Source organism: Tympanuchus pallidicinctus, unplaced genomic scaffold (assembly GCF_026119805.1).
Source record: "Tympanuchus pallidicinctus isolate F22 unplaced genomic scaffold, pur_lepc_1.0 scaffold3, whole genome shotgun sequence".
Taxonomy (NCBI): domain Eukaryota; kingdom Metazoa; phylum Chordata; class Aves; order Galliformes; family Phasianidae; genus Tympanuchus; species Tympanuchus pallidicinctus.
This window is the reverse complement of record NW_026294747.1, coordinates 42075165-42098462: the sequence shown is the minus strand read 5'-3', so window position 1 is coordinate 42098462 and position 23298 is coordinate 42075165. Positions and strand designations below refer to the sequence as shown.

General features: G+C 35.0%; 1 protein-coding gene across 2 annotated transcripts in view; it reads left to right on the top strand.

The window, feature by feature from the left end:
- GALC (galactosylceramidase) overlaps positions 1-23298 on the top strand; it is a 39934-nt gene that overhangs the window by 3330 nt on the left and 13306 nt on the right. The window contains exons 4-9 of one of the 2 annotated variants that reach the window (XM_052693492.1): positions 557-670; positions 3417-3556; positions 4948-4986; positions 15128-15258; positions 19985-20140; positions 22215-22339. In XM_052693492.1, the coding sequence (XP_052549452.1) occupies positions 557-670; positions 3417-3556; positions 4948-4986; positions 15128-15258; positions 19985-20140; positions 22215-22339 (705 nt within the window). Of the gene's footprint in view, positions 1-556; positions 671-3416; positions 3557-4947; positions 4987-9860; positions 9989-15127; positions 15259-19984; positions 20141-22214; positions 22340-23298 lie in introns of both variants that reach the window. The other variant, XM_052693493.1, reaches the window with a different exon arrangement.

Sequence of the window (23298 nt, the reverse complement as noted above, 5' to 3'; positions counted from 1 at the left end):
CTGTAATACAAACCCCGTGAAAATTGTGTGGGGCTTAAAAACATGAAAATGCAAAGATCAGAAACAGTTTTCATTTTTAGTTTATTGAGCTGCTACATTTCACTGGGGCTTGATCACTGTTTATCTTCTTTTTTTTTTTTCTTTCTCCTTATGATCCTATTGCTCTAAATTTCCTGGTGGTTGTTGAGACCAAGGTAATCATAAATGCATATTTTAGCATTATCATATCTGGGAACAGGAAATGCCTGATAGCTGATCATGTTCTGTTGAAAAAAAAAAAAACAAACAAAAAAAAAACAAAAAACACAAAAATGTCCATCCTCCAAAAAACCAAACATTTATGCTAAGTTAACATGCTAAGAATGAAGGGTGGCCAGTTTTACATGTTGTCTTCCACTACTCATTTTGCTTTGAAGTGTAGAGCAAAGAATGCGTGAACCGTACTGGAGCTATGTGCTTGACTGCAAATTGTGGCAGTGAGCAATGCAGAAAACTTTATAATGTGCAACAGCTTATGACACAGAAGATAATTGTGAAATGTTTATTTCCTCCCTAGATGGCACTGAACCCTCCCATATGCACTATGAAAATGATGAGAACTACTTCCGAGGTTATGAATGGTGGCTGATGAAAGAAGCTAAAAAGAGGAACCCCCAAATTAAACTGATCGGTAAATTATTCAAGTCTTAGGATTTTTATATATATGTTTTCTAATTAACATATCTTACCCTTAGTTATTTTAATAGACTTTTTTGCTGTTGCTCTAGACAAGATATAGAATCTCTAGTATTTGATACGCTTGCATTGATGCTTCTCATAAACAGATTATTTTTGCTTTTCTATAGAAGGGTAACGTTCTGGGTGGTGATCAATGCTTTGCTTGCATCAGGTGATATTAGTGCTTAGATTTAATTGCAGTGATGAATATAAATGATTTATCATGAGGGCTGAATTTGTGAATAACCAGTAGAATAAAAAAATTAATTTATTCCCCCGAATTTAAAGGAAGCATGAATCTGTAAATCTTTCATGCCCTAAGGTCAGTCATATATCCTTATCATTAGTGCATAACCTTCCTTCCCTGTCAGATTGTTTCCTGTCTTCTGCTCTGCTGTGTGTGTGTGTGTGTGTGTATATGTGTGTATGTATATTTGAGTTGTAAGATAACTTTTCCTGTTTTGATTGTGGGTTGTGTATCACAGAATGACTTGGGTTGGAAGGGACCTCAGGGTCTTATCCCCCTGTGACAGGTGGGGTTGCTAACCACTAGATCAAGTATTAGATCAGGTTGCTCAAGGCTCCATTCAACCTGGCCTTGAACACCTCCAGGGACAAGACATCCATAACCTGTATGGGCAACCTACTCTAGCACCTCACCACTCTCTCAGTGTATGTAACAATACAAATACAGAATCCTGGATTTTGATGACATACTTCACGGGATGTATTTTACATGAAAGAGAGGATGACTTTTCTTTCCACTCTGTCTCCAAAAAGTGTTTCAAAAGTGAATCTGGTTATAAATAATTTGATTTTATAATGAGATGCCAGGTGGCATGTATGTACTTCCTGAAACTATATATAATTTCTTACTAATTGTGATAGAGCTCAATTCTGAGGCAAAAGCACAAATATCAGCACTGTTTTGAGCAAATGTTTTAGTGAAACATTAACACTGAACTAGTCCTGAGCTAAATGCTGGGCTCTTCCATGTGTCAGGCCTTCAATATTGCCTGACAAATTTAAAGATTAACTGTTAGACCTGACATCTTATGATATTTGCCTTCTTCTCTTACCTTTTTGAGTGAATGAAATTGATCTTGGTGTTGAATACAAGTGCCCTATGCTATTGGTAGTGCTTTCATGAAGTGTACTGTTTCCATTTTGTATGTGGTAGTGGCAGTGGTTGCAGAGCTATTATAGTAATAATCAGGTACCTCTGTAATAGCAAGCCAGACTTCTGCGGTCTCCAGGGCAGAGAAACCTCATAATTAAAAATAAATGCACTGCATCACTTGATTGTGTAGTTAAGTCTCAATCTATTTTTTTTCTGAGTAGCAAATTTCCATGTACAGCACAGCATGGACAAGGCAAAAAGTGTGGTTTATTCTTTTTTTTAGAAGTTTGATTATCCTCAGTGCTCTTACAGTCAAGTGCCAATCAGATTTTTATTTCCTGATGTTTATTAGGAATAGGTGATGCATGAGGAGTTCCTTCCAAAGGAAAACTTGTAACAAATGCGCAAGTGTGAAAGTTGTAAAAATACTTAAAAGTAACTGTTGCAATATTTTGGCAGCTTCATTTCCAGGAGCTTGAAAGGTTGTCACTGATGTTTATTCTTTCACTCTGACAATTTTGGTTACATAACTTATCCCCCATATTCATTTTCTGCTTTGTGAGTATAGTCCACTCTCTGTATTATCAGACTTCCTTTCTCTGTAGTCTAATGTACTATTCCAGTTTCAATAGCAGAAGTCCTTTGATTTTTGTGATTTGTTATTGCTTAAAATTTCAGTCAGCAGTATTTAAAAGAGCTTTTCAAATGGAAATACAAATGTATATTTTCTTTATCCTAAAAGACTGGTGAAACAAAGGTTACTCTAAGTACCTGTGAAATTTCATAAAGATGGCAATTTTGCTATTTTACTCCACCTGCCTATGAGTCTCCTTACCTCTCATCCAGGAAGCAAGTTTTTCCTACCCATCCACAAGATGTGACTTGCTGCAGGTTTTATTGGTCAGATTCTTTTAGACAAGCGCTACGCAAACAGCAAGCTTACCATCTGTGACTAATTGTGATTGTTAATACCTTCTTCCCTCAAACCAAGCCCACAACAAAGGGAGGAGAGTATGCCTTTTAATTAATGAGATCTGGTGTCTTATACTGAATTAGCTGAAAATGTGAGAGAATCTATTTAGGTGAATAACTTGTTCTTATTTACCACAAGAGCCAATAAACTCAGAAATGCTTTTTCATAGTCCTAATCTTTCTTCCTTTGCAATGAGTAAATCATTGTTTGCTCTGGAAGGCATACTCAGGAGATTTTTGCATTTCAGTATTGATCTTTTGTCTATAATGCTGTAAAATGTTTTTGCAAAAGTCTTTCTTACTTTAAACCTGTTAGAATTTACACAGTAGAAAGATTGTATGTAGTCAGTAGCTCTCAAATAACGATGGGTTTCTGACTCAAAAATAAAATAAAAGCCACAAGTGTTTGATTCCAGTTTATATTACAGCATATTCTATGGTAAAATAAGTGTGTTTTGTTGTCTTTGCTGGAACTATGTGAATCAGAAGGGCTATCTGCTCCTTCAGTTTAGGAAAGATAAAGTGCAGCATGCTTTTAAACTGTACTAAATAATGCAGACCACCCACTTTAGTAATTATTTATTTGCTTTTCTTCTCTTCTTTCCAGGATTGCCCTGGACATTTCCATCATGGATAGGGAAGGGTGAAAACTGGCCCTATGATTATCCACATGTCACTGTTTACTATATTATTTCTTGGATATTAGGAGCTAAACAGTATCATGATCTGGATATTGATTATATTGGGGTCAGTAAAATATATTTTATCTGTCTTCATTTTTAAGATTTTTTTTTTCTTGTTTCTTTGAATACTGGGAAGGGAGAGATGAAAAACTGTAATTGTGGTTATAACTTTCTGTTGCAATGAGACTGTTACCTAGCATAACTCCTGCCTTTCCTCAGTACTGGCCGTTAATGTGGAAACAATGTAAAGTGGCTAGACTCCTGACTTCCCAATTCTAGAAAAAAGTTACCAGAAAATTTAAAGATTTTGAAACTTGAGTATGTAATTTCCTGCCTCACTTGTTCTCCTTGGATTTTAGAGGTAACCAGCTGATGAAAAATGTTAATTAAGGTTTAGAGTTTGCAAAACTCAGCTAATGTGAGTTCTTGGCGTAAAATATGGTTATTATTTTGCTGAAGGGTAGTCCTCTACAACTTCTTCCATTTTTACCTATATTATTAAGTAGTTAGGGTGCATATGTTGCAGTATAACTGCCATATTGTGTTGTAAGGCATTATATGGAAGTAGTGAGGGAATATCTGAGAGGAATGTTATTTAGAGATGAGAGAGAAAAACACTTCTCATGTTTGTTATCTGATTGTGATTTAACCTTTTTTCTTTCCTTCTGCTTAAGAAAATTGATAATTTGTCTAGAATAAGTCTTACACTTACTGAAATACTCATTTTGGGCTTCCAAGTGTTTTGATGCAGAATAGTTTAACTGCAGTAAAGCTGACAGTCAGCTCAGTGGTCCTGGGTTGAGCTTCTGAAGTTATGGTTCCTGTCCCACTAAGAAAGTCTGACTTTTTTTAATGTAATGTGAGAAGGTATGTATGATGTATAGCTCTTCTGGCATGTCTCTATGTTGCTGACTATATTAGAAAGTGTCAGTCTTGCACTCTGGGTAACAAGTTGTAGGGAGGCAGTGGGGAGGAAGGTATGTGCACAACTTTTTAGTTCTTGCCTTGCTCTGCCTTCAGAGTGGAAGGTAAGTTCTACTTAAAGTATTTAAATAATGTCTGGTATCTGTACTGTTACTTGATGTTCTCTATGACCATGTCTTGAAGTTACAGTGTTTTTCTCCATGATTTCTACCAAACTGTAGACCCATTGTTCGTGATATGTAATGTGGAACAAGGCTAACCATTGTAGAGCTCCCACAGCATTAGTGTTCTTTTTGGCAAGATTACAGACAATAGGCATAAGAATTAGATAGATAAGCATATGGCTTGAATTTTTATGTAAAAATCTCTTGTGGAGGGCTGATAAAACTAATCAGAGCAATTTCCCTTAGCAAACTAAAACCATGGAGTTTAGAAACGATTGTGAAAGATTTATATAAGTGTATATAGGATTGCATTATGTATCAATGCATCCTGACTTCTCTAAATGACCTTTTACTTTTTGCTTTATAGATATGGAATGAAAGGGCATATAACAGCAAATATATCAAGGTATGTATACTTCTCAAAAGTGAAATTTAGTTCTGAGGTTTCTTTGTTATCATTTACATGTGATTTACTTGTCTGACTTCCCCTAGAATAGAGGCCTTAATCCCATGACTGCTGACTGAACTCTTTCTTGTGGTTGCAGGCATAAAATACTGATAGGGTCAGATCTTTAGAATTTTCTTATTTGAAAAATTTATTTTGAACTTTGTAGATCAGTGTGTGCTAAACATTCAGGACACTTGAATGGAAGCCCCAGTTGAATCATACAAATTCATCTTCTTACCAGGTGAAAAATAGCTTCTTTTGTTAAGTCTAAGATATACAATTACTTTAAATTGTGATGTTTCAGTGGATATAGTACACTTTAATTATTGATATACAAGTCCAGGTTCTTATGACACTTACTGGTTTGCCTTTTCCATAAAGTAAAAGCTCTATATTTTAACTGTGTGAAAGTTAATACCTTGTTCTAAATGAGTTGGAGAGTGACAGTATTTCACATCAGGTAGCACAAAGCTATCACTGCTTCCTTCCTTGCATGCCCTTCTTTGAAAGCTCACTTCTGTTTGAGTTGTGTTATACTTAAGATTCCACATCAGCAGCATAAGTTCTGCTATATTCATTTCCTTGTTGCTGCTTTGCAGCTAAGAAGCAATTGCATTGCCTGTTCTTAAAACGAAGAGTTAAGGTGAATATGAAGAAAACTGCTGTGTGTTTGTTTTTTTTTAAATGTAGAACTCAGCAGAAATTGGATCCCTTCTGCTTAAAATTAGTTAGTGGCTATTAGATAAGTTCTTTTAATTTGTATATACTGCATAAGGTCAGTTGTGTTATTTATCTTGGCAACTTCTGTACTTATTTCATTCAGTGGTTAGTTTTAGCACAGTACAGAAAGTTGTGTGCAACACTTAGACATGACATTTCATTAGCAGGGAAAAAAAGTTAGGCATGAGTTAAATGTCTTTCATGAGGCTGACATATACAGAATTCTGCCTGCTTTTGGAAAGTGAGAGTGCTCTCCTATGAAACACTTCATTTCCTTCCTAGTATGCAAGTTTCTTTACAGCTCATGAACTGCTTTGGGTGAGGGATATCAGGAAGCAGAAATCTGTTGGCGTTGTACCTGATAACAGAGAAAGAGAAACACCTTATCCAGTTTTGTGTTTCTTTTTAACAGATATGTTAATCAACTGTGTATTTTAAACTGATTTATGTGGTCACTCTACTGCGGGAGTTAAGTTTACATGGCTTATCACAACTTAGACCAAATTCCACATTATCTGTGCTTCATTACACAGCCAATTTCATTAAAGTGCTTTTTCTATATTATCACTTCTGTAGGCTACTACAAAAGTAGTTCACTAGTCAGATATGGGCTAATGGAGAAATCTGAAGATATTAGTAGTTTCCTAAAAGATAATTCTAATTATAGGGAATAAGACAATGTAAGATGTAACATGTAGGATGCAACGTAACATATTTTCTGTACTGCAATTTAGATTTATTCATAGACTAGATGATATGTTCTTTTGTAAAAGAAATCATCAAAGAGAAGGCAGATCTTACCATAAATAAAATACTCATATTTCACTAAATCATTGATTAGTTTTCTTTACATCACATAAGAAATTGATTCTCTTTTGCTCAGTTCTCTGCAATGCTATTTGGAGGCTTTCTAACCTATTTGTCTTGGCTTCCTGATGTGCAGAGAATGAATGCGAAGAACAAACTATTAAGTGAAGGTGTGGCATTCTGTTTGTTAGCTTTTTAAATACCACTGAATTGGAACAGCTTTTGGCTTCTGGAGCTAAATTTTTAAAGTTTGATCTTGAGATCACCAAAATATTTACTGAAATATGTCAGCCTTCCTCTACTTTATGGCTTTATTTAACATCTGTTTTAGCATTCATTCTCTTGCCTGTTGCAGTGTCGTGTGGCATCTTTATCTAACACAATTTCATTTGCAGTCAGTCATTTTAGAACAGATGTGTTCACCAAAGTGTGCATCTGTACAGCAAACTTTGTTATGACATACATATGTTTGAGTTCTTGGTTATCTTGCTAAGTGTTTTACTTGAAGAATTTATTTTATTCATCCACTAAAATTCCAGTTAGATTTCTTACGAAGTAGAAGAAAAATGAAACAAGCAATGATTTAGTTGCTTTTAAATTCCTATTCAATAAGATACTATTCTTCTGATTCTTTAAATACCATCAGTGTACTCCTTAAATTTTAAGATTAGTGTATCTTTGTATAAATACACCCACTGGAGTGGCTGGAACAGCACCATTCGATGTATGTTATTGTGGAGTGTGTGTTTTGGGTATCTATGATGTGTCCTCAGTACCTGTCTTTTCACATGGATGTTCTGCAGTATTTCTAGTTGTTCTCTTCTACTAAGCTACCTCCATGATTGGGCAGTTCTCTGTATGTCTAATGTAAGTTTTTCTGGATGTTCATTGGGTTTTCTTTTCTCCTAATTCTAGCTACTCCAGAGATCTAATCATGTCCTTCTTCTTTCAAAGACTACTTAGATCATGTTTTGTCTTATCTGTTATCTCTTCTGAAGTACAGTTAAAAAGAATCCAAATGATTCTAGCATATGCCGTTCAGAAACAACTAACAATTGATCTTTTCCCTTGCAGTAAGCTGACACTTTTTTTCTCCTTTAGTGAACCTCCATGATCCTCAGAATCATTTCAGCAGACTTTCTGCATACTTTATATAGCGTACAACACAGACATACCTATCAGTGCAGTTAATAGTATTAAATCAAAATCGCTTATGAACAAGTAAATTATTTATTTCATGGTAGTATTACAATTAGTCAAATTCTTCCTTGCTATGGATCTTGCATGAACTTAAGGAATGTACTTTTTCAGTAAGTGTCTAATTAAAATAACAATTTATGGGTCAATCCTTTCTGAATCCTAGTTCAGAAATTTTTGTGGTCCTGTCTTTTGCTGCTCCTCACCCCAAGTGGATTCATCACTGTTAATTTACTAGTGGTTTTTCTACTTGTAGTACTTATAGCCTTAATTTTAGACATCAGCTAGGAAACACTGTCGAAAGCATCTTTAGAAGTCTCAGTTCCTTTAGATTTTATTGCTAGTGAACTGCGGAACACCTTTATTTTCAGAAATGTGGTTTTGTCTACCTGTGCATCTTCTCCAATCTTTTTCTACCAATGAAGCCAAGCACATGCATAGACTTCCAAGGTGTTGTTAAAATTGAACTGCCAACACTTCTGTTCCAGTCAGGTGCTTAGTATCTTACAGCTGTTTGGGGCCAGACATGGAAAGTCTGCAGCCAAGTGTAAGAGAAGGTATCTGACAAATCTTGGGGTTAGAACTTGGGATTTAACATTTTGCAGTGTTTTAGGCTGACAAAATAACATAGAGTTGTCTTCATAGTTCTGAAATGTTTAGTATGTTTGCCTCTTCTGCTTGGTGAAGAATTTTGACTTAATGCACTGAAGGTTAACTGTAATAGAATCTTGAACTATAATAGAGTCACCAAGGTTGTAAGAGACCTCTAAGATCAACCAGTCCAACAGTCCATGGTAACTCCACCATCTCCAAGTGTTCCATCACTTGACCACTCTTTCAGAGAAGTTTTTCCTAATGTCCAACCTGGATTTCCCGTGGCACAACTTGAGGCCGTTCCCTCTAGTCCTATTGCTAGTTATGTGGGAGAAGAGGCTGATCACAACCTCCCTTCAGGTAGTTGTAGAGAGCAATAAGGTCACCCTTGAGCCTCCTCTCCTCTGGACTAAACAATCCCAGCTCTCTTGGCTTCTCATAAGGCTTGTGCTCCAGACTCTTCACCAGCTTCACTGCCCTTCTTTGAATCTGCTCCAGGGCTTTGATGTCTTTGTTGTTGTGAGGGGCCCAAAACTGAACACAGAACTCAAGGTGTGGCCTCACTAGGGCTGAGTACAAAGGGGTGATCACTTCCCTGCTTCTACTGTCAATTCTATTTCTGATACAAGATCTAGCCTTGCTGTGGGTTTTGCCATTATGAATAAGAACTGAACCAAAGTCATAGTTTTTAAAATACAATATGTAGTGTCATATTGTTTGATTAGTGGAAAAGATGCTTTTCAAAAAACAGCTTTTGACAGAATTTTTAAACTTTTCATGCTAAAAGTTTTAAGTTACAGGAACTTCACTATAATGTTTCTACCATCATTTTTTTTTTTTTTGTAAACTTTGTGCTTCAAAGGCTTAAAGCGAGTGAACAAAACTCCATTACCCCTTCTCTTTCTGAAATGTTAATAAGTTTAGTATCTATTAATTCTAAGTTAAGGTTGTCACCAACTCATTGCCTTATGTCCTTATCATGACTACATACCAAGACAGAAAAGCTCTGTGTTCTTCTTCGTGTTTCTAGAAGTATGTTATAAGAAATTATTTGAGGATGCATGCCTGCCGGTGTTCAAATGACTTGAAAAGTCTTCCTTCTATGCTTGTTTAGAGTGCCCATTGCATCATCTCTCTGTATCTAAGTTTGGAAGAAGGATTTTTAGACTGTGGACTGATGTATTTTCCCAGATGCTCTTGCAGGTGGAATCTGCTGAACGTTATTTTAATTTTTCTTAAATTAATGTTTAGACTAAGACTCATTTATAATACCAGTCATTTTTGATGTGGCCTTCTAAATATTGGAGAGAACACTTCAGTGTTAAAAACACTTATCAGTAACTTTATCCGATTTGTCATTTTAGCTCATCTTTGAGAAGAGAAGATTTCACTTACCTGTCTAGCTCTGAAGAAATGCTTCTGCTGTCTGCTCCTAAAATTGTTTTCAGACTTAAATTTTCATGTTGCATGGTTAATGAAAGGCTGTACTTTAAGTGTTGTTATCTGTTACTAAGGTACTTCGGCAGTCTTTAGACAAACTGGGTCTAAGCAACATTGGCATCATCGCTGCGGATGGAGATTGGAACGTCTCAAAGGAGATGGTAGTTGATCCATATCTTAATGATGCTGTTCAGGTAGTTGGGTAAGTGTGGGAGAAGGGAGGAGTATTACACATTATGTGTCACTTCATTTCTGTAAATAAGTCTTCACCTCCATTTTTGAATAGTCATGTAGTCATAATTCCTAATCACTTGGTTTTTAAATCATTATGTACAGTGGTAAATGACTACTATTTCCTGTTTTCCTCTCAGCTTTCAATTTTGTGCATGTGTAAGGTGGTCTTATAACTCTTCCATCACTTCTCTCAAGTATTAAGCTAGGAGCTAGGTTTTAAGCTTCTTATCTTAGAAGTCTCCTGTCATTCACTAGTGCTAGCTAATCTGCACGTGCACCTTCAAAGTCAGGAAAGCTTGAGGATGGAATTCTTGATCTGGAATTGGTTCTAATTTCAGATGATCTTGAACTTTACTTGACACTTTTATACCCTTGCAACCCTACTATACGTCCATTGCTTGTGACCTTTCTGGCTGTATCTGGAAGCTAGAAGATTAGTTATTGCTTTGATCTGGTAACATCCAAAGTTAGTTTTAAAACTGATACACACTATCTCGATTTCAGCTATTTTCAGATAGGAGTCCCTGTTGTTGCAGTTATGGCAGCAGGCTACTTGATTATTTGTCTGCTCGTTTGCTCCCTAATACACTTTGTTTCTACCTTGCTTTTTGCTAACTGGTTTCTCTTGCTTTTGCATTCTTGTTCATCACTGATTCTGTAAACAATTAATGTATTTATTTAAAGCTATAGCTTGTTTACAATGGAAATTAACTCTGCAACACAATTGAGCCATTCATATGTGTATTTGTTACCTATGCTTTTAGCCTTATGATCAAGAACATGCTTATGGTCCCTGGTGTGCTGTTTGTCCTCATTTATATGTAGAGGTGTGTGATAGTCTTGTAATTTTTTTTTTTTAAGCTGATCTATAATACAATGTTATAGCAAGACAGTTGAGCAGGAATTCTGTAAAGAAACTACTTTCTTGTGCATTGAGCTTATAAATATTGATCACCTGGAATTAGCTTCCAGAGAAATATTAATTGTAATACTGGTGTTGCATAAGTAATTTTTGCATTTCTTTTTCTTTTTAACTTAACCTAGAACAGACAACACTTGCACCTCAGCAAGTTTACAGTGAATTAGGAAATGTTTTAGTTATGATTTTGATGCTAGCAGAACTTGCAAAATCAGTATGCTGAATTTGTGTAGTTCTTATTTCATTATTTCTTTAAGAGCTTTATGGAGTCAGAGTTTAAATTGTGACCTTGGTGCGTGTGGCTTTTGCTTTGTTGGCATCCTTTAGAACTGTGAACAAATTCTATTTGTTAAGATAAAAATGCTTTTGTACCAACTTCCCTACCTCCACTGATCAGAGTGAAGAGATAGAAGTATATATTGAATAGTGGTGTTATCTGTTAAGACATTCAGCTTCATAAACAGACAGCAGAATGAGAACACCATGTTTCTTAAACAGTGCTAACCTTAGGATGACTAACTATTGGAGTTCTTGCTGACCTAGAAAAAGATAACAGTAGTTGCACATCTGTCCTTCAGCTCAAGTTCATAAAGATCCTAGAACACTGACATTGTAAAAAACTAGACAGATAGCTAAGAGACAAAAATCATCTATTCAGTTTGATTTCTCAAGAATTATTTTATTTGCACTTGTTTTCCGTACATTGTTCTGTAATCTTTTTCCAACTATAGCCCTCTCTGTGACTTCATCTTAAAGGTCTGTTAGGATATGGAAACTTGGGATTAAAATTAAAACTTTACTTAAAAATTTTTAAGACAATTGAAATATTGCTTTGGCATCCACTTGTTTCCTTTCATTTTCTTCCTTGATTGCACTGTTTCCCTGTGACTTTACCTGTACCAAAAATACTGTTTGTAAACTGATGCATACATACTGCAGATCTACAGTTGGATTTTTGTCTGTTTACCCCTGCCCCTACATGTTTATTCTGCTGGGTTGTGATTTTTGAAGGCAGAGGACCTAGTATTTTCTAATTAAAACAAAGGTTACCAAGTTGCTACCATTCAGTGTGCTTCAATTCCTTTGACTGAGGGAGCAATCTTAATGAACATAGTCCTTTTCACTATTTCATGCCAGCGAGTTGCAGCAGTTGCCACTGAGACAGGAATTTCTTCAGAAGAAAAGGGAAAAACAATGGATTGTTATACTTCTGTGTTTTGTTTGCAAGACTGTCTTCACTACTGTCTTCCTGTGTTGTTTTAATGGCTGCTTTTTTGTGTTTGTATAGTAGTATACCTTCATATTAATCTTCTCCCAGTTTTATTACTTGTTCCGTGTTGATCACCGCAAACAAAATCCATATCTAACAAAACCTCGCTCTTTAGCAAGTGTTTTTTTTAAGTGCTTATTTGCCAATATGTGATTAGACCTGAATGTATTACATAATATTATTTCTGATGCTTGTTTAGAAATTGACAAAGTAAAAATGTTTCTCCATAGTTCTCAGCAATTTTTTATCATTGACTTGTAAGCCATTAATAATGGGCAGTGATCATACGTTGGGTGACTGAGAAGAAATCTGCGATTAGGCCAATTTTTGTTTATTAGAAATAACAAATCACATTTTATTTTTAATTGATGCATCTTGAGTCTTTTCTAACACAATGTTGAAATGCCAGAAATTATCGTTGCTATATCAGTGTTTTTCCACTCTCCTATTGCCAGTTTAAAAAAAAATAAATTATAATAAAAAAATCATTGTATGTCTTTGAAAGAATGACTGGGGTGACATGAGTCATTTTATAATGGCTATGGCTTATGTGTAGAGAGTAGTTGTTCTGTTGATTTTTGACTTAATATAGTTGTAGCTTTAGGGGTATCACTAGCCTTATGGTGAAGGAGGGCTTCCTCATTCCAGTAAGAAGAATGAGTTCAGTTCCCTGCTGTCTTCTTTTTCTATGGTGGAAAACTTTCCTGAGGAGAGATTAATTGACTTCCCCTATAGTATGCTAAGCTGGTGGGGGAAAAAAATATATAATTACAGAAAATAATATCTTCAGGATTTATGTTGTGATTTTTTTGTTTGTTTGTTTGTTTCTAGTTTTGGGACCATGTATCCCTTCATCATTTATTTTAAAAAAGATTTTATTTATTACATAGTTCAAAACACAAGCTGGAAACTTTGTTTTGGTTTTATATAATTGATCCCAAGATGTAACAGGAACATGAACTATCTCAATTTAGAAATATAGATTTTAGTGATAGAATAGTCTTTTTTTAAGTAGAATTTCTGGGATGTATCCTATATTTACTGATTAACTGCTTGAATGCCATGTTTGGAGGATATCTGGTTGAACCTCCTTAAATGAAGGAGGTTCAGTTATCTCTGGTGCTGAGGCTTGCTCAGTTAACTTGCAATATCTTCACAACCTCTTTGGAAACTTACTCTACATATTTGACCATGCTCGTGTTCTCTTACCCTTTATCTTTTTCCTTTTTTTTTTTTTTTTTTTTTTTTTTTTTTTTTTTTTTTTTTTTTTCTTTCTTTTAAGTTATTATACCTAGCTAAATTTTCCAAAGTTTCCAGCCTGTAGCATTGCAGGGGATTATTTTACCTGAAGCACAGGACTTTTTCTTTGCATCTGCTGAACTTTAAGTTCTTTTGTTTCTAAGTTTATCTGATAGCGTTGGCCCTGATGTTTGCCTGTGGGGATATCAGTAGCAATTGATGCCTACTTGGAGTTTTTCTGTCCAGCCTGGTGGGAAACCTTGCTAAAGACAAGGTGCATAATGTCCAGTGATTAAACCTTGTCCACACAGGTAGTCATCTTTTCGCAGAAAGCAATTGAGTTTGTCAGATGTCGTTTGCACCTTGTAAATCCATGTTACTGTTCTCAGTAATCTTTCTGCCCTTCGTGTGTTTAGAAACGGCTTCCAGAAAAACTGTTCTTACTGACTTTCTCAGAGACTAAGGCTAGATTGACAGCCAGGAGCTTCTTCTTTCTTAAAGACAGGGCTACAATGATCTTTCTGTAGTCATTGGGAACAGGCACTAATCGCTAAATGCTTTAGCCTTGATGTGTGCAAGTCTGCAAACAGAATGTTGCTGTATTCTAGTACAAGATGTAATGGGGAAAATACAGTGCAAATATAATACTGAGTTCAGGCAATGTTCTCAAGGCTTTGGATTAGTAGAATGTATTTCATGCCATTGTCAGACTGAATGAGTTTATTCAGATGGTAATCTGTGAAGATGAACTTGCATCATTTTTATTGTAGGCAGTGTCCATTGTTTGAGAAAATTATATATTGTAGAAACATACAGTATGCAAATAGGCATTTGATATTACTTGAATTACAAGTATAGCAAGTGCTTTTTAGGGACCTTCTGAATTTCAAGAAACTGTTGTTGGCTTTGCTCGCGCATTCGAGCTTCAAATTGTTTCAGTCATATTCAAGGCCTTAACATTTTTCTTGAAGTATACAGTAGTTCAAGTTTTATCACTTCAAATAAGATGCAGCTGAGTTATGTGGTATGAATGTGTCTGGGGTTTTTCTAATTTCTTCTGTTGGTTGTATTTAGGAGAAGCTGATTTCATTTGTATTGCTTCAGTTAAACTGAAATAGTTGATTAGATGGAAAAATAGGTGAAGCCAAATCCCTTAATGTTTGCTTTGCTTCCACAAGTCCTATACTGTTAATACTCAGTTGTCCTTGTCCTGCTGTTAGTGGTTATTGTAGCCTAACCCTCAGCACTCTTATCACTGAAGTGGCTGATCTGCAAATAGAATGTCTTGCATGAAAATGTGTGTGTTTTGTCTGTCCTTAGCTTCATCTGCAGCTTTGTGTGTGTAAGAAAACAGCCACCAAATGTTTTTCACTTTGCTTTTGTTATGTAATTTGGGATTTGGCATGACAAAAGAACTATATGTCCTTTTTTGAAAGCAGTTTGTGCTTGACAATTGCTTTATTAAACGTTGTTTGGTCTAAAAGTTTTTTGTTCCAGTTATCAGAACAAGAATTGAATCATGATTGTTTTGTTGGTTTTTTTTTTTTTTTTTTTTGAGTATATTCAAAGAGTTCTGAAGGAGCTGGTGCCTTTCCCAGTATGAACTTTTTGACAATTTGAAAAACATTTTTTCATGTATTCCTTCTCTTTGTTCTTCACTTTTTTTTTTTCTCCTAAAGCTGTTGAGGTACACACTGGATAAGAATGGTCTGCAGCAGGTGAGGATCATAGCCAGCGATAGACTGTGGGAGCCCATTTCCTTTGTCTTGCTGATTGACTCTGAGCTCCACGAAGTGGTCGATGTCATTGGGTAGGGGGTTCTCCTTTTATCTTTCTTGCTGGTTTATTCACAACTTGTCTTTATTTTGCTTGTTTATAAATAGCACAGCCAAAGCTGTACCTCTGTACTGTTATGGGTTTGATGCTGTGGATTTGATGCTGTTGTCTTTCTCACTAACCTACATCAAGTGGTTTAGTAAGACCCAGTCTGTTCGAGAGCTCAAATGCTAGCCTGATTGCAGCTTAAGACTTTTAACTGAATCATGAGTTTCCTATAGTGTGCAAGACTCTCATTTGCTGTGGCTGCACTTTTGTTGATTTGAATGGGTTTTAGTAAAATCTTTTTACCCTGAAGCTTGCTTCAGTTCCTATATTTATATATAAAAGTGCTTTAAATTTACAGCTTTATGTGCAGCCTTATATTTACTGACTTCCAACACTCTGCTGTTAAAGAAATTAATGTGATCCAGAAACTAAATGAAGCTTTTACTTTTTTGTTACAATAATGTCTTGATTCTCAGATCCCATTTTGTTATGATTGAAGTTGTATGCTTCCCAAGCATTAAACTGACTGACTTGTTTTTCCAGTTCTTGTTTTCATCACTTGGTGGTCATGTTTTGCAAAGGTAGACTAAATTTGATTACTGACTTCTGCATAAAAACACGTAAGATCTGGTCATTAACTTTTATTGTAACTTTAGATTTTAATTATGATGTTATGTAGACTTGGCTGACCCAATCACATTTCTCAGACAAGGCTGTTCCTGCTTCAACTTGAGTCTTTCTTGTTCAACCCATGGGACATGTAGAAATGAAGTCTTTCCTTCCAAACATAGATAGGAGTCAGTGCCCTGGAAAAATCAACCCCTCCTCTCGTTCTGAAAAAGAAGTATCCTAATAATTTCTTGCAGATCCACAAGAGGGTCAATAAGTGAAAGCAATAACCAACTCTCTGACAGGTACAAATCTGTAGCTGTCATGATGCCAGCATTTTGATACGGATTCCTTTCTTGGCAACAGCAAACATACACTCAGTGTCAGTTCCTGAAGCTTAACTGTTTTCATGCCAGTAAACCATAGTTGCTTCAGTTTTTGTGAGAGATCTAAGTTTTATAGTCCCTACTCTGATTCAGTCTTAGTGGGAAGCTGAAATAGACTTATGTAATAAATAATCAGCTGGCTGATGGGAAACATGCTTCAGTGGTGCATGTTTCATCATAGAAATATTGTGAAGATTCTTTCTAACTTGCAACTACACACACACACACACACACACAAAAAAAAAAAAAAAAAAAAAAATAAAAATCAGCCACTGTAATTTTTGTGCTGGGGAAAGGGGGATATTTTTTAAAGATGGACTTACAAATTCTGCAGTAATTCTTAGTACTTCAGATGTAGTACTTGTTTATATCATGTTTTATACTAGTTAGTTCAGTTTTGCATGCTGTAAAATTAGAGACCAAGTTACTCAGACTCTCCATGTTGAAAAGTTTTCCCTCCCTTCCTGCAGTTTGTTGAGAGAAAACAAAATTGTTATAGATCATCAATAAGCATAATAGAAAATTTCATTTTTCACTTGAGTTCAGAACACCATCAGATGACAACTCTTGTCACTTTGGTTAAAAGTATCAGTGTTCTTAAGCAGACCTGATTTAAATATGCATTTAGTTTAACATAGGTGTCACAGAAGCCAAGGCTTTTATAGAAATTTTTCAAAACCTTATTATGCACAAATTAATAATCTAGGAGTAACGTGGCAACATTGTGTTTTTCCATGGTGTGATACTTGTAATAGCAGGAATTGGAACTGTCCCAAGTACTTTCAGGCCAGAGTTAGCATGAAAAGTAGGAAAATAAGTGTTGCTAGCTGGCAAATTTTCTGGAGATGTTGGGTACTTGATTTTCAGGTTTTTGCAGGTACTGCTTTTCTGCAAAGCTTTATAGCAGTGAGAGTGTTATATACTTGTCTTTTTTTTCCATTTTAGACTAGTTTTTGGGTTCTTGTACTGGTGCATAAGAGGAAAAACAGTGGAACAATCTACTATTTCTCTACTGATCTTTTTTCTTCCCTTCTTCAGCACACTGCTGTATGCAAAATAAAAGATACTGCAAAGGCTTTTATTTTCTTAAGAAAAAAATCACTATAGGCAGTTATGTGATGCAATCACGTAAGCCTTTAAGTAAATAAGTTTTTCTTAATGTTACTTGTACACCAATTTAATGCAGCTGCTCTTCACAGAACATGTAAGTTTTTCCACATGAGATATATTGCTTCATCATCTGCTATATAAAACACGTCTAATCTGATAAGACTTTTAAAAATTGTTACCACTTATTGTTGAACAATTAGAGGTCCTGGTAATAAGCCACTATTAAGATAAGAAAGTTGAAAACAAAAAATAGCCATTATGTGCATTTATTTAAAATAAAAATAAAATGAAGCATCTGTTTTCTCTTTTCTTTGGCTCCAGGAAACTGAAAGGAGAATCAAATGATGAAAATATATTATTAAACTACTTTAAGTAAATAGCAATGGTTTGAAAAATGTGAGCACTGATAGTAAAACAGTAAATTTTTTTGTGCTGGTAGGAAGCTTAAGCCTATGGCTTCATTGTAATTCTGTTCCTACTATTCCTCTCATTATCTCCATTAAGATTCATTGTTTTTCATCCTTTTTATGGTATGCATTACTTTTTTTGCTCCCTCTATGAAACAGTCTTCTGTTATAGTGTGCCTAGTTTCCTGCCCTTTTGGGCAATGAATCCAAAATCCCACTACTTCTATTGAAGCATCATATCTATAAGGATGAAGCGTAAGTGCCCTGTTACAGTTCATCCTCTTGGACAGTGGTAAGAGTAGGTGTTTAGGAGTCTTGTTTTCCTGAAGATGCTAGTGGTCCTTAAATTGATCAATTACTTTATGTATCCATTATTCTCTGGTGCCATAAAAGGGTTGTTTTCACTGTCAAAGGAGTAAGACCTATTGTTCTGGCTACAGCTTTTCTCCTTTATTTTGCTAGTTGTTAATTGCTGAGGCTGTAGAGTGGCACCAGATATCCAAAATAATGTTTTAGCCTAGTCTTGTTTGTTGTTTTTTGTTGGTGTTTTTTTTTTTTTTTTTTTTTTTTTTTTTAAATTTACAATAAATTCAACAAATCAACATTTACCCTTGTGAAAGTTTGCACTGTAAATGGATAGCAAATGTTGACTCTGTTCATTTGGGTCTTGAAGTAGATATGCTACAGTGCTTTTAAGTCTTTTAAAAATAATTTATTTACTTTTCAAAAGTGAATGTAGTTTTTTGTATGGATTGAAAATAACTTACTAATTAATTACATCCTACTTCATTAGAACTAGTTTAGGCATAAAGGTAAAAATCATCTTGTTTAACAGCTGTGTCTGAGTAAAATGCAAGTGCAGTGTAAATCATGTTCATTAATAGTAATTGGAAGTGTGTCTAAGAGCAGAGGAAAAGGATAAATTTCATAACTGATGGTGACACTGTTTTACCTGCTTGCAGATAGGACAAAAAAAGAATGTTATTGACAAGTGGGTTTTGAATGAAGCAAAGATACTGCTTATAGTTTTTATTTGGCAGAGATATTGACAACATTTAAGAAAAAGATTTGCAGGACATGAAGTGTAGAAATGCAGATCTATTCCTTCTTTGCATTGTCTTTGCTAGCTTCATGCCATTACAAAAACCTTCGCTCAGTACTAAGGTATTGCTTATGCTTCCAAGCCAAAGGGAAAATGTATGCCATCCTGCACAGCAGAGGCAAGGATATAGCTGAAGTCTCTACTGTATGTTATGTTGCCACTAGTGAAGCTAAGTACAAATGACTACAACTCTGGGAAATTGCCTGTTTTTGAATAGAGGGGAAAATAATTGAAACCAGCCATCAACCATAGAAATACCTCTATCTTTTATTATTTTTTCCTGACTCATGAATTAATTAAATTTGTCAAGTTTTAGCCCATTAGTAAAACAAACAAACAATAACAACAACAAAAAAAACCCCCAAAACTTAGCTTGTATTTAAAGTTTTAGCATGTATTTAGTGTGTTCAGTGGGCCCAAACCAATGAGATTTTATTTCAGCCAGAATAATTTGCCACATTGAATCAGTGTTGTGATTGAATATGACCAGTAGTCTTTATGTGGGAGAAGGTATCTGTGCTCATACTAAGGAAGGTCTTGTGCAGAAAACTAGCTTTCATTATGTTTCAGTTGTTTGGAATGGAATATGGTCCACTCAGCATGCGTTCTTGAAACCTGAGCTTATTAGAAATGTGTGCAAGAAGAGCCAAGTTCACGTTTAGCTGCTGAGATTTAAATGCAGCAGTGTTTGTAATCTCCTGTGCTGTATCTTACTGTTAATTTATAAGTATTTAAAAGTTTGGCTAAGACCCTGTCGGATAACTTGTAAAAGTAACTAATATGCTACCAAGGTCACAAGGTCAATTTCAAGATAAAGCTTTACTTTAGCAAGCTGCAGCAATTGCATGATGTATTTAAGCCTAGGTTTACTTAGGCTGATATGTTTTAAAGAAGTAATCTTGAACTGATGAGAATGCAGCAAGTGGTGTATTACAGATTTCTCTGTAGTACAAGTTTTCTATTCTATTAGAATTATTCTAAAGCAAGTTTGTTTTTAACTTTCATTTTGGAGGAGAGCAATTAAGCCTGGAAATACAAACAGCAGCAATGAATTTTCTTTTTGTGATAAGCACTCTTTCTTTTTAAAATATTGTGTAGGGCTCACTATCCTGGGACAAAAACAGTGCCAAATGCTTTACTGACTCAGAAGAAACTGTGGGCTTCGGAAGATTATAGTACTTTCAACGATGATGTAGGTGCAGGCTGTTGGGCTCGGATCCTAAACCAAAACTACGTGAATGGAAATATGACCTCGTAAGTATTGTGCATTGCTGATAGCTTTTAGAACTTCATTTGTAAGGATTATCTAAAGTACCACGTAACACATCCATCTGCTATGTTAAGACTGTAGATAAACTCTTTTCTCCGTCAGTCTGAATTCAGATAGTCTGAGATGTGAAGACTACTGTACTTAACCACTTGGAGAAAAAATTTTGTGGCAGCTGTAAGGCATTTCTGAGTTACAGTTTCATGTGGGCCTATGCAACTGAGTTCAGATCTTTTAGTTTCTGATGATACTTTTCAAAGTAATTCTTCTTAAGAAGAACTAACATGAAAACCCAGGAGGAAAATAACAATGAAGTTAACCTAGCTGAATATTTCTCAGGGTCTCTATCAGTTATTTGTCTTTAGTTAAAAGTATTAGGTGTAAGGATTTTATTATTTGTTGTTTTCTGTACAACATCTTTCTGAGGATCCATTCTAAAATTTGCTGTAATCTTTTGATGCCTTTATTATCTTCTGTATGTTTTCTTGCCAAATTGAAATACAGAAGAAAGTTATTGGGAAATTAGGTAAATCAGTTTTAAAACAGAATAGGACACATACTTTGTTTTCAGTGTAAAGTTAAAAGTGAAAGCATCAATATTTAGGCAAAATCACTTTCAAGGCTTTTAGGTTTTATGTAACTTCATTTTGGGTTAATAAAGATAAATGTTTTTACCTGAAATACTTGAAACAAAGCACAACAGCAAGCACCTGCATGCTCATAAAGGGAAATTCAAGTTGACTATCTTCTGTGAATCTTGTTTTGAGCAAATTTAAAATTTTAACATATTGGCTATGTGAATTCCTATCACTCATGTCCTTTAGTATCTGTGGGGTTATTTCTGCCTTATTCCTGTTCTCTTCTTTTTACGAGCCCTTTGCAATTATATAAGCCCCATTTGATTAGCAATGTGGTAACCAGATCATATATTCAGAAGTTATTATCAAAAAGATCAAAGTCTGTAAATTCAATACTGCTTTCATTTCAGCTTTTATACTGAAAACCAGTTCTTCCTAATGAAATGAATTTATTTATTAGCAAAAATATAAACCTCCTTTCCTTGAAGTTTGAGTTCCTTCCATTATGGTTGTTTTATATTGAATTTATGCAGAACTTTATCTTGAGGAAGCTGCTGAGTTGAAAATCTTGTTGAGGGGTTTTTTATGAGCACATTTTTAGAGGAATTTATAATCTTTCCTGAGATGCATATATCCTGTGATAGATAAGTCTTAGGTAATAACTTCAGAACATGAGCCTTTTGTGCTCATCTGTGTACAAATGCATTATTTCATGCCGGTTTTTGTTTCCTATAGAACTCCTTTCATAAACTATATTTGCATACCTATGGCTGCACAGACTTTAAGTTTAAGGTCCTAGCAAGAGATTGCTTTGAAGAACAAATCAGAAGACCTAAAAAGAATTGACCGTGTTGGTGTCCCAATAAATTCTCAAAATAAATCCTGGAAGATGGCTGGTTAGGGTTATATTACATTCTTTATTTATGTGTGCAGAAAAGACTGTTAATATTTCTCACTGGTACTTAAAAAGCAAACAAATGCAAGCACATCAAAAGGTCATCGCCACCAATCACAAAGCTAATAAAAAAAAAATTGTGAAGCATCAGAACTTCTACTTTTTCTCCCTACTGATTTGGTTAGGAAGTATGGATGGAGTCTTTAATCCTCAGGTGCACATTTCCTTTAATGTGCAGCTTTTAATGGTGATACAACCAGAGGATGTATTGTGTTTTGTTTTGTTTTTTTTAATGAAGTTCTCAACTCTGGAAATTGATTCTTTTTCTCTCTGCTGTGGATTTACCATCATTTTGCTTTTTTTGGAGGCAGCTCTGGAAGGGGTTGCTTGTATTCTCTCTCCTTTTAGCTGGGAAAATTCTTTATGTGTTGAAATACTTCTTTATTTTATTTTTTACTGTGAGCTAGGAAGCTGTTTTTTCACTGTGTGTTGGAGGAAAAAAGCAGAGTAAATTCTTGTTTTAACTTGATCTAATGCTATCCATATGAATAATAAGCAAAACAAACCTTTTTTTTTTTTTTTTTCCAGAACTATTGCATGGAACTTAGTGGCAAGTTATTATGAAGAATTGCCCTTTGGTCGATGTGGTTTGATGACAGCACAAGAACCATGGAGTGGCCACTATAAAGTAGAAGCACCTATTTGGATTACAGGTTAAAAAAAAAAAAAAGTTTCTATAACAGTATTGTGAGAGTCTTTTTTGTCTTTTTTCTATGTGTGTTATTTTTTGTACCACATTGAAGTGGTACAAAAACACATTGAATCTTCATGGTATGTCTTTTAAATTCTTAAAAGGATTTAAAGGCTTATTTCAATATGAAGCAGAAAGATCTTAAAAGGAGGCAAATTTGACCATTAGGTTATATGCAGAAATAAACTGCTGCTTTTTACAGCTATCACTATTAAATTATTTTGTTCTGAAGTGCCTGTAGAGGTTAGTGTACTTTCCTAGTTCTTTTCGCTTCACTTTTTTTATTTTATCCTAAATTAGACATCTGATACCTTTCAGTTTGAGAAAATAGAATGAAGAACATATATGGTCTTGTACTACTTGAGGTTCTTGGCCTCTATAATTCATCATTTCTTTGCACATAGGAAAATGGAAATACTTTTATTCTGTGTTGTCTGAAAACAGGGTGGCTACTCCGTAGTTCTTCTGTAGTCTTTACGGTCTTTGCCACAGAGCAGATGGCATATACTATGCCATTAAGGAAGATCGAGGCAAATGTCTTAATGTTTATACTTCTGCTAGTTGCCCAGCATTAGGAAAAAAAAATGGCTATAATGTCATCTGAAAAGTTTGGAATACCTGAGCTGATTTTCTTTTTTCCATGGTGCTTAGTCATACACTTAATGTAATGTCTTACACTTGGCAGTTACTTATGCTGAAAAAAACCCCTACCTCATGTAGTTGATTATTTCTTGAGAAGAAGCTCTTCTGTACTTTTTCTGACTTGATTGTTTTCTCTGCCACAGAACAGATGTTTTAAAATGTGTTTTGGTTTAATTCTGTAAGCTTTCGTATGGGTAGAATTTGCTTTGAAATTCCATTACTTCATTTTGGGGATTTTCATATATTAAATTATAGTTATCTTTATGAAGATTTAATTAC